Raw genomic sequence first — 12,209 nt, forward strand, 5'->3', positions numbered from 1 at the left:
CAAGCACTCTATAGCAATGATTACTATCACAATATAGAGCTATTTAACACTGTTACTGAACAAACACTCTATAGTAATGATTACTATCACAATATAGATCTATTTAACACTGTTACTGAACAAACACTCTATAGCAATGATTACTATCACAATATAGAGCTATTCAACACTGTTACTGAACAAGCACTCTATAGCAATGATTACTATCACAATATAGAGCTATTTAACACTGTTACTGAACAAACACTCTATAGTAATGATTACTATCACAATATAGATCTATTTAACACTGTTACTGAACAAACACTCTATAGCAATGATTACTATCACAATATAGAGCTATTCAACACTGTTACTGAACAAACACTCTATAGTAATGATTACTATCACAATATAGATCTATTTAACACTGTTACTGAACAAACACTCTATAGCAATGATTACTATCACAATATAGAGCTATTCAACACTGTTACTGAACAAACACTCTATAGTAATGATTACTATCACAATATAGAGCTATTTAATGTTAAATACACTCTAATAATAAAATAAAATAACAACAATCACTTACTGCACTTTTAATGTTCTTTGTTTTGTGTTGCTAGGTGTCCCTGATGGACAGCAGAGGGGAGGAGCTATGTGGAGGGGTGGTGCTTGGCAGGCGTTCTGTCCTAAGCTCCGCCCAGTGTCTGTTCCTGGGGAAGGGACCGCCCCTTAAACCATCCAACCTCTACGTCCAATCTGGTTAGTTCTGTCACACACGCACCCATCCAACGTGTACATCCAACCCATCCAACCTTTATCTGCAGTATGAACTGTAGACTCACTCCTAATCTTCTGCCATAATCTGAAGCCTCACCTCTTCAGACTCTGCTTTAGCCCGTAGCACTTATATCGTAGAACTTGCCCTAGCCGTGACGACCTTGCAGGCTTATGCAAAGGCTATAATGTCATTTAGATAGAATCAGAATCAGAATCAAATCAGAATCAGAATGAACTGTGTGTTCAATAATGTTGAAGCCGCAGGTTCATTTGTAGATCTGGTATCCTATAGTGTGTATGGTTTCAATGTACAGATTGTTGATTTTCCGATATTCTACTGTTAGACTGATGATAGGTTCTTGGTTTACCTGTATGATCCTAGATCGTTGGTTCTCAAAGTGGGGTCCGGGGACCCCCAGGGGTACTTGAGGGGGTTCCAGGGGGTACCCAGCTAAATGTGTAAATATAGCATCAGAATAATTATGACCTGTTATACTTTGCCCATTCAAAAATAGCAGATATACAAGCTCATAGCGCGGCACCGAGTGCCGCGCTATGAGCTTGTAGATCTGCTATTTTTGAAAAATCGTGAAAATTTGTGCAAATCTTTGAATATATATATTTTTTTAAAACCAACATTTGTAACTCAAATCTTTGCTTCATGGGGGTCCCTGGAACAACATATTTTTAGATGGGGGTCCGCGGCCAAATACATATAATTTCGGGGGTCCTTGACATGAAAAAGTTTGAGAACCCCTGTCCTAGATGACTATCTCTATGCATTTGATGTATTACCTCGTGTTTATCTTGCTTGCTGTAAATCGCTCTGGTTTAAGAGCGTCTGATAAATGCCTAAATTGTACATCCAACCCATCCAACCTCTGCATCCACTCTGGTTAGTTCTATCTAACTGCTAAGGATGCACGATAATGGAATTTTGGCCGTTATCCGATTACAGACTATTTGCATTGGTCAAATCCACCGATAACGACATTGCACTGCATTGTCCTCTCTTCAGCCAATCAGATCAAACTAACACACTGTCTCCGTTTCTCTCTCAGCCAATCAGGTGACGGCAGTGCGCGCCTTCTACGTCCACAGCCGCTACCAACAGGGTCGCCATGACGACGACCTGGTCCTCCTCGAATTGGCCCGGCCGTTGGTGTTAGGCCACGCCCTCTTCCCCCTCTGCCTGCCCACCAAGGACTTCAGCGAGAACGTGCTGATGCGTCCCGGGAGGGCGGGGCTTACCGGGCAGAGTCCGGAGCGGCTGACGTACATGCCGCTGAGCCAATGCCGCGCTCAGCCCAACGTCTCTCATACAATCACCAACAAGATGTTCTGCATGAGGCGGACCGGTCTAGGTGAGTTCTCCTTCTGAGCCAGACTCAGTCAGGACTGTCACAGGGCCGTTCAGTGGCGTACCTACCATAGAGGCAGGGCAGGCGGCCGCCTGCCCAACTAAAATCTAGCCTCCCCTATAAAATAAAGTAAAAGACTGAAAAACAGGCAGTGAAAAAAATCCAAAGAGAATAGTGGCCGTCGGACCTCCTCGTCCATTCACGCGGGCGGGCAGCCAATCACTACCGTATCCATTCAGCAGAGCGACGTCGCCTATAGTGATGCAAATGCAGTGGTGGAAAAAGTACTCAAATTATTTACTTAAGTAAAAGTACCAATACTGCAATTTAAAAATAGTAAAAGTCCAGAATTAAAAATTTACTTGAGTAAAAGTACAAAAGTATTGGCATCAAAATGTACTTAAAGTACCAAAAGTAAAAGTACTAAATATTTGAAAATAGCCTATTTTTTATTTTATTTTTTTTACGCAGGGTAGTAGCTGAGCACAAGTGATCATTTTCAGCAACGCCCTGCACATAGAAACACACAGACAGACAGACACATTAAAACCTGGGAGCTGACTAGTACAACCACAGTGTTATACTGTTGGCCACTACGCAGCTCCACTGGAGCAGTTGGGGTTCAGTGCCTTGCTCAAGGGCACTTCAGTGGTGTTGGGGAAGTGGTGAACATTCACCCAGATTTTTACTGCCGGTCTGGGGATTCGAACCGGCAACCTTCCGGCAACGAGGGCGCTCCTCTAACCTTTAGGCCACCACTGACCCGATGTTTAAAATAGGTTTAAAGTGGTTCATGTGTTTTCAGTTTTGTAGTCAGTGTAGTGTTGTTAACTTGTGGGGGGGGGGGGTAGAAAAAAAAATCTTGCCTGCCCTAAATGTAATTCCTGGGAACGCCACTGCGTCAGGCCCTGTCACTAAGACTCCTCTCACAGTGTGACAGGGATAGGGGATAGGGGGCACTGTCTCGAGCTGATAAACCTTTTTTTCTTTTCCTATTGTAATTGTCATGTTTTGGTTACCGTAGTGAACTATAACGACATGGGACCCGGAAGACCAGACGGTGGGCGGAGCCACGGGCCGCAGGCCCCCTCTAACGTCGAGCGGTTTCCCAAGGTCCAGGACGGAACCGAGAGACAAGAGGGCGGCGCCAACGCGACGGCGAAGAACGCGACGAGCGCGGCGAAAGCCACGTCGGGCCAGAGCGAGCCGCCGTGCGGCCCGCTGTTCCCCCCCGGGACGCCGATGGCGACGGAGGAGCAAGGGACCGTGTTTCTGACGGGACTGCTGCTGTCTGCTCCTCCGGTGGCGACGGCGGCGGCGCCCCCTGGTGGCTGCGGTGCAGGCGGACACGGTGGACGTTCAGGACAGGAAGTCCCGGTGTTCACCAAACTGTCTCGCTACCTGGCCTGGATCAGACAGAGGCTGGAGCTGGTGGAGGAGGCCGACATGACGGAACAGCAGAACCAGTACCCCGCTGAACGCTAGAGCAGGGCTTCCCAAACTGGGGGTCAGAACCCCACCTAGAGGGGGTCCCCAAATAATTGTTTGGGTGGTTCCCAGAGGATTTGGCCTGGGATCCAGACTGCTTCGCTACGTTCGGTGGATTCTCTTTCTCACTTCGCTACACAGTCTGGCCATTAGGCAATTACGTAGGCAAGTCAGGAAGTGACTCGAGTTTTACATTGGACAACCCTGGTCCCCCCCCCCCCCCCCCCCCCCCCCCATACAGACCAATCAGAAGCCGTTTTTTCCCGTTCGTGCGAGGAGATAGGAGGCTTTCCAGGCTGTGTAGCAACGTGAGAAAAAAAAATCCACCAAACGTAGTGAAGCCGTCTGGATGCCAGGCTACAGATGATTAGCTTTAATGTGCAACGTTGTTTTCTCTCTCAACAGTAAACAAACCAACACAGTATAAGTGTATACAGGGTCTCTGCACATTTATAAAGTTATCATTTGATGACTTTTAACACCTTATTTAATACCAAATTGGCCAAATTGTAAAATATTACTCAAGAAAGAGGCAAATATTGTGAAAATAGCCGATCTACAAGCTCACAATGTGAGCTTGTAGATCGGCTATTTTCACGATATTTATCTGTGGAACCGAGTCAAACTAAACGTAATGCCTACAATTCCAAGTGCTTGTCAGGTTGGGGGGTCCCCACTTCAAAGATGATTATTTGGGGGGTTTGGGAACCCTTGCACCAGGGGTCTTTATTGCTTTTCTCAGGCCAAGAACCCCTTATCAGAGAGGTAGATTAAGCAGTACATAATATTAAATGTATTCATATTAAACCTTTTCCCCATTCATTTCATAGATAGTTGCATAGACTTGTTTGACGGGACTATCATCAGTGTTGTGTACATTAATGTTAGTTTTTTATGTTGTTATAGACTTGTTTTTTTCCTCTACACCAAACCTCTTCGCCAAAAATGTAAATTATATTCTATAGAATTATGATCGTTTTCAGTGAATGTTCCCCCCAGAATATTCATGCTACTGTAGGGCTCAAGTAGTTCATGTAAAACATATGTTTCTAAAAAGTTCCTACCAAGAGCTTTTACTTTTGTTTTTACTTATTTTGAAAGAGTTTATTTGAGTCTTTTAGTTTTTTATTGTAATATGGATTAGTAAGGGGTGATATTAGAAAATCTCAGAAAAATAGCAGAAAATAGCCGATCTACAAGCTCCCAGCTCATCGCGTTGTGAACTCATAGACCGGCTATTTTCACTATTTTTGGAACATTTTTCTTTTACATTGTTCTGAATTTCACAACCGCAATGCATCGATATTAAAAACAAAATGTACTTTGTAACTTATACTTTAGTTTGTCCACCACTGCTAAAATGCACTTCATCAGGGGTCACTATGCTGTGTTGTGGTGGACACAACACAGCATTACAACATTACATTTTTGCCACGGACATACAAAATGAGTGGACAACAATATTACCAGAAACACATAGCTAGCCCTGAATGACCATATAACAGGTCTGTAACTCTGTACACTCTCAGAGTTATGGTGGTCCTTGCAAATAAAACATTTGAGAGCCACTAGTAGGACTCCTAATGTGTCATATATATAGTGTCATAGTAAATCAGAGCCTCCCCGTGTTCAGGCAAAGTACTTCCGGAGAAGCGGACTGAGTGGCCCTGTCTTTCCCTATAGGACTGACCGTGGGTAGCTACCTGGGATGTAAGTTGGGGCTTGATCAACCCCGGCTGGGTCACCTGGGCGAGGGTGTATGTTGTTGCGAGACCCGAAACACCCTATGACCTCAGGCTACAACACTGATGATACATCCCAGGTGCATGCATGTGATGTATTCTTTATAGAGTCATACATATTCTGCTGAAGAAAACCTGGAGACATTCAGTAATTGGGTCTTGTGATCAAAATAAGAACATTATAATGGTGTGTAAATCAGCCACGGACGAGACCAAGTCTTTGCCACGGACACATGTGTCCATGTACGGACATATTGATGACCCCTGCACTTCATGGGTGAATTCAGTTGACCAACCATGTGGTCCTTATGAGTCTCCCTCTAACTGAGCGTGGTTTCAGCTGAGTCGCAGGACAAGACGACAGCAGGCAGTATCACACCACAAGTTTATTACACACATAGAGACAGAATATTTAACTGGAGAGAGCGCAAGAAAATAAACAAATTATCAATCATGGTGGTGCAGTTGGTAAGATACAGGCCTCATGAGCAGAAGGTTCTTAGTTCCAACCGAGCAAGGACATTTTTCCAAGTTTTACCTGGCTCTTATGTTACCTACCTAATGTTTCAGTGAAGACCACGCAAAATAACAGGCTCAGTATGAAACACAGTGGTGTAGTGGTTAAGATATGGGACTTACTGACAGAATGTTCTGGGTTCAAAACCAGGAAGGATATTCGCTGACATTTTACGTGGCTCTTGTACATGTTCTCTACACTGTTCTCTACACTGGCTCCCCGTAGCGGCTCGCATCCAGTTTAAAACGCTGGTGCTAGCCTATTATATAGGGCAGTGAAAGGATCAGCTCCTTCTTATACCTCCGGGCGATGGTCGATGCCTACACCCCTGCCCGACCACTTCGGTCTGCCGCCTCGGGGCGACTGGTTGACTCGTCACTCAAGGGTCCTTCTGGCCGATCTACACGGTCACAAGTTTTTTTCTGTTCTGGCCCCGCAGTGGTGGAATGAACTTCCCACTGATGTCAGGACAGCAGAGTCACTGTTCATCTTTCGCCGCAGGCTGAAAACCCACCTCTTCAGGAATCACTATCCTTCCTCTCTGCCTGGCCTACTTGTTGTTAACTAGTTGTACGAACTCTTGTTTTATTGTTGTATTGTTTTATTGGATCTTGTTTATTTGATACACTTATTTGTTTTAGCTCTTGCTCATTTGATTTGGCTATTTTGTCTCATCTGTTTAAGAAAGTAGGTAGCTGATATATTGCACTTTTACCTTAGCGCTAGGTATATTCTTAGTTGCTTGTTTTTGCAGAAAATTCACTTCAGACTTCTGGTGATTAGTAGTTTCATTCCCTACAGTGGTAGCCAGTTGAGATCCTCACGATGGGTACCCACCAGATAGGTACCCATCAGGTACCTATCTGAAACCACACCCCTCTGGGGTTTTGCCTTGGAGGGTGGAGTTTAGCATTATTTTTTCCCCACTGTATAATACAGTAGGTGGACAGTAGGTGGCAGGGTCGAGCAACTATTGGTTGTTGTTTACCTACTAGTCTACTTGAATTGAAACAATATACTGTACTGTAGAAGCCTACTATAGCAGTAATTATACTTTAAATAGTGTAATTTCTATGAGGTGTCCATAACACCATACAGACAATTTAGGCTATTCTAAACCAAGTCCTATTTGCACTGCATTTTTTCTTGTTAAAGAGACAATTTACACACACATATCAATTTGTATTTAAAGTGAAATATCCCTTTAACTATATTCTACAGTTTAACCCAGTGATTCTCAACCTTTTTCATTTCAATTTCATTACAGTATGTATTCTCATATCTATTGCTTTATTTAGGCATTTTGTATCACAATATATATTTTTTCTTTTAATAATAATAATAATAATAATAATAATAATAATAATATAGTCCACACTCCTGTGTGGTATATGTCAGTGTATATTTGCATATACAGTGAAATGAGGAATGTGCATTTAAGCATCCTCAGTAACAGGAGCAGTGGGGGGGGCGCTGGGGGAGCAGTTAGGGGTTCAGAGTCTTGCTCAGGGACACTTTGACACATGGCTGGCCTGGAATGGAACCTGGGACAACCAGGGGCCTCTGGCTCCCCAGGCGGGCTCTCTAAAAACTCAGCTATGGCTGAGACTCCCAACAATGATTCATGTGTAAACCTGGGTTCAAATCCCCGTCTGGACACTTTGGCCCTCATTTATCAACGCGGTGCAGCCCAAATAATGGGCGTACGGCGAGATCACCGCACCTTTCGGCATTTATCAATATATCCTGACGTGGGCTTTATCCTACGGTACGCTGAAATCTCACGTCAGGTCGAGACCAGTTGTTGACGTTGGCTGCGCCCGTTTTTCCATCCTAGACCTGTGGAGCAGCATTGTCTCACCGTCTGACAGGCATCTCAACATATGTGTTCACTCAAAAATATATAGCTGAATAAATAATCAAATGTAAACGAAAACATTTTCGTTAAAATTATTATTATTCATTTTAGTTTTAGTTTGTTCTGCATTGTTTTCGTTCTAATTCAGTTCGTTTTAATTAGCTTCTATAGCAGAGTTGTATTAGTTATAATGCTAATAATGGGCGTACACCTGACCTGACTTATTTGTTTATTTATTTGCACAAAATAAACAAATAAGTCAGGTGCAGGATTGAGTAATTATTGTTTAAGAAAAACCCAAGAAAAGATAGCATTTAAAAATATATTCAGTTACAGATAAATTAATTCACTGTTTCATATTTTTTTGCAATTATTATAGTTTGTATTTATTTCAGTTATAAAATGTTTTTTTTTGCAATTAATAGTTTGTATTTCTTTCAGTTAACGAACATGTTTTTTGCAAGTTCAGTCATAGGCGGATTTTATGGGGGGGCAGGGGGGGCATTGCCCCCCCTGGTGGCCGGGGGTGTTTTTTTTTTTTTTCAATATTCTTTTTTTCTATGCATTCCAGGAGTTTGGGGGGCTGGCAACCCCCAAAAGAATTAAATAACCCTAACAACCCTAACCCTAAAACCGCAATAAAGTAACAAAAAAAGTAACTTTATCCACGGTAAACCCGAAAAAAATCGCGCGCGCGCGGGAGGGACCCATGCACGCGCGCTGTGCACGTGTGCATGTGTCCCGTGCATGTGCCCCCCCCAGGACTAATGTGAAACTCCGCCTATGAGTTCAGTTTTCTTTTATTTCGTTAGTCGGTAGACCATCTCCCTTTTTTTTTTTTTTTACAACAGGTGCAATAATCAGAAACGACCAATGACAAACATGAATACAGATTCAGCCACCTATTTAAACCAGCTTTGACAGTTATCAGATCTCAACAATGGCAGACCTGGCTCTTCTAGAGGAAGTACATTTGTATGATGATGATAATAATGATGATGATGACAACGACCAGCGCCTTAGGGCTGATCGTGTCTTTAAAGACAGAAATGACCTCTTGGCAGAGGATGACGCATGGCTGATGAGTCGGTTCCGTCTACCAAGGCATGTTTTAATTGAACTCTGTGCCCGATTAGATCCTCTGCTAAGGAGGGAGACAAGGCGCTCACGCGCCATTTCAGTCCCTGTCCAGGTTCTGTCCACATTGGGGTGTTTGGCCACCGGGGCCTTCCAGCGCGAGATCGGGGATAGGTCTGGCATCTCACAGCCCACCATGAGTCGAATGATGCCCTCAGTGCTGGAGACCATCAAGTCCCTCACAGAGGAGTATGTTCACTTTCCATTTGAGGACCACCAGCAAACCGTGATTAAGAGAGAATTTTATGAGATTGCTGGGTTTCCTAATGTGGTGGGCGCGATTGATTGTACACATGTGCGTATTAAGCCACCATCGGTTAATGATTACGCGTACATCAATCGCAAAAATTATCATTCCATCAATGTGCAGGGAATTTGTGATGCCAACCTTTCCCTGCTCAATGTGGTAGCCCGGTGGCCAGGGGGGTCCCATGACTCCTTCATCTTCCAGAATAGTACCATCGGTATGCAGCTGGAGGCTGGCGCATTGCGCGGTCAGGGCCATCTCCTAGGTGAGTAGTAGGCTGTGTTTTAAATATGAAATACATTCATTTGCATGTATTCCAATTACTAACATTTCGGTGGGACTCCTGTTCTAGGGGACAAGGGTTATGCCATGTCTGAATACTTGGTAACCCCAATGGCCGAACCAGAAACGCCACAGGAGCGCCGGTTTAACCGAGCGCACATCCTCACCCGCCGGACTGTGGAGCGGTGCATTGGGCTGTTTAAAGGTGGGATGCCCATATTGTAGTTACATGTGTAGCTCTTTATTTTCTGCCATAATGTTTTATTTTTGATCAAATATTTACGTTTAATCCACGTCTGCTTGTGTCACAAAGACAGATGGCTTTGTCTCGGCCAAACTGGGGGCACGCTGTTATACACACCAATCAAGGCATGCAATATTGTGCTGGCATGTGCGGTGCTGCACAATATTGCGCAAGCCAACGGCGTGCCCCTGGAGGAGGACCAGCTGATGATGGACGACCCCATGCCCATTGACCCCCCCCCCCCTGAAAATCCCTACCCGAGGGCTGCACAGAGGCGGGAGGGCCTCATTAGGCGTTTTTAAAATGTAAGTATTATGACCGTTAGGCCGAGATACGCTATTCAATAATAATACATTTGATTTAGAATGCACTTGACATTTGTTGGCAAACCTCAAAGTGCTCCATCCAGGGTTTTAAAACATTGGCATAAAACAGCAAAGGCAACGAAACAACTATAGGCTACATGGGACCCTATAGGCTATGTTCAATGTAAAAACTAGGTCAAATCAAGGCACAGAAAAAACAGCTCAAGAATAATTAAGACGCTTTGCACAAGTTTCACTCACAATTGTGTTTTTATTCACCGCTGGGAATCATCAGGCTGTGTGTACACTCTCTACACTCTCCTGCAGATTTTTTATGGATTGGTTGATGTCCCTTAATGCTTCTATGATGCCGTCCTGTCGTTCCAGGACTGCAGCTGTCACCACCTGGGCCCGTTCGGCAGCAGGGACAGAGGACGGGCCCGCTCTCTCACCGCGTGCCCCCCCTCCACTGCTGGCTGGTGCCGCCGCTGCTGCTGCAGCAGTGGGGAGGGAGGACGGGCGCGTTCTCTCACCGCGCGCCCCCCCTCCCTCTCCACTGCTGACCGGTTCCACTACTACTGCTGCTGCTGGTGCAGTGGAGGACGGGCCCGCTCTCTCACCGCGTGCCCCTCCACTGCTGGCTGGTGCCACTGCTGCAGCAGTGGGGAGGGAGGACGCGCGCGCTCTCCCACCGCATGCACCCCCTCCCGCTCCACTGTTGCCAGCTGGTTCCTCCTCCACCACAACGGCTGCCCCCCGTTGCGCCACCACAGCTTTGGCGAATTTGGGTGCTGGAACATGAAGGTTCTGAAATGACAAATTGTTTACCCCTCATTAGCAGAGGATCTAATCGGGCACTCATCACCGACTCATCAGCCATGCGTCATCCTCTGCCAAGAGGACATTTCTGTCTTTAAAGACCCGATCAGCCCTAAGGCGCTGGTCGTTGTCATCATCATCATTATTATTATCATCATCATCATCATCATCATCATCATCATCAAATTATTCTACAATGAATAAAAAATATAAAAAATGTAAATGTGTGAACGGTGTACTCATTTATATATATATGGTCCAATGATAAGCTATACTGGTATCATCATAGGCTATGAACTTACCACCACCGTCGGCAGTGTCACCCCCTGGCACGTCCAGGCGATCCTCTCCTCCACCTCACTGAGTTTTAACTCCGGATCAGTCTGGTCAGAGGATCAGAATGGAAATAAGCTCCCGATCTATATATATATATATATATATATATATATATATATATATATATATATATATATATATATATATATATATATATATATATATATATATATATATATAGGCTATAATAATAATAATAAACTTTATTTGTATAGCAGCTTTCATGACATGCAGCTCAAAGTGCTTTACAGAGCAGGAATACAATTACAGTTACAAATAATTTAAGAAAAATAAGAATAGCGTTTAATCAACCTGTTGCTTTGTCTCAAGTAAACAATGTCATATCAACTTACTTGACCTCCACCGGTTAGCAGCTGACTCTTCCTCAGCGCTGCCACCCGCTTTTTCGTATTCATTTTTAAATCGCTCCATTTCTTCTTGACCTGAACGTTATAGACCAAATTATCGCTTTTATATTATTATTTTGGATTATTATATAAATATTGTAGGCTATAGGATATGGCATGGCATGTATTTATTTATTTAATGTTAACATTTATATTGAAATAGAAATAGAACCTCTGCTGGTGTCCTATGGTCCAATGCCACGCTGTTGACATTTTCGGTTATTTTGTTCCACACCTTATTTTTTAGAGTGGTTTTTATACCACTTTTAAAGGGTAAGACCACTTTGGTAGAGGTTTGGGTTGTGTAGTTACCTTGCCATGATGTAACTCCAAAGGTGGGCAAGAAATAAAAAAGAATTGCTCCATTGATTAGAAATTGATAATTCAAAATATGCTCCTCATTGACTTACATTGTACGGTAAAACAGCTCTCAAAGTCACTCTTTTAGCACATAAATGAACCCAAACGTAGATGATTCAGACAATATAGAACATCACCAAACCCAGTACTGTTTGTTTTTTTAATAAAAATGACAACTTCCTGTTGATTTTACTATTTGAAGATCTGGATCCGGATCCGCCGATCCAGTCCGGGTTTTCTACTTATTAAAAATGGCAAAATCAACAGGAAGTTGACATTTTTATTTAAAAAAAAAACAGTACTGGGTTTGGTGATGTTCTCTGTTGTCTGAATCAACTTTG

The 12,209-nt window shown here is 43.7% G+C and overlaps 2 protein-coding genes across 2 annotated transcripts in view; both read left to right on the forward strand.

Moving 5' to 3' along the window:
* LOC311041159 (coagulation factor VII-like) overlaps nucleotides 1-3,673 on the forward strand; it is a 5,750-nt gene extending 2,077 nt beyond the window's left edge. Inside the window, exons 2-4 of the mRNA XM_084051682.1 lie at nucleotides 609-747; nucleotides 1,827-2,129; nucleotides 3,151-3,673. Coding sequence (XP_083907808.1) covers nucleotides 609-747; nucleotides 1,827-2,129; nucleotides 3,151-3,611 — 903 coding nt within the window. The 3' untranslated portion in view covers nucleotides 3,612-3,673. The remainder of the gene's footprint in view (nucleotides 1-608; nucleotides 748-1,826; nucleotides 2,130-3,150) is intronic.
* Nucleotides 3,674-8,671: 4,998 nt separating this feature from the next.
* LOC311041036 (putative nuclease HARBI1) lies at nucleotides 8,672-10,444 on the forward strand (the record flags this gene model as incomplete). The annotated part of the gene is made up of 4 exons (XM_084051473.1): nucleotides 8,672-9,380; nucleotides 9,468-9,602; nucleotides 9,711-9,946; nucleotides 10,334-10,444. The coding sequence occupies 3 exons, from the start codon at nucleotides 8,672-8,674 to the stop codon at nucleotides 9,941-9,943; spliced, it is 1,077 nt and encodes a 358-aa protein (XP_083907599.1). The 3' UTR covers nucleotides 9,944-9,946; nucleotides 10,334-10,444.
* Between the last annotated feature and the right edge of the window lie 1,765 nt (nucleotides 10,445-12,209).

The sequence above is a fragment of the Gymnoscopelus microlampas genome (genome assembly GCF_963454915.1).
Source record: "Gymnoscopelus microlampas genome assembly, chromosome: 24".
Lineage (NCBI taxonomy): Eukaryota > Metazoa > Chordata > Actinopteri > Myctophiformes > Myctophidae > Gymnoscopelus > Gymnoscopelus microlampas.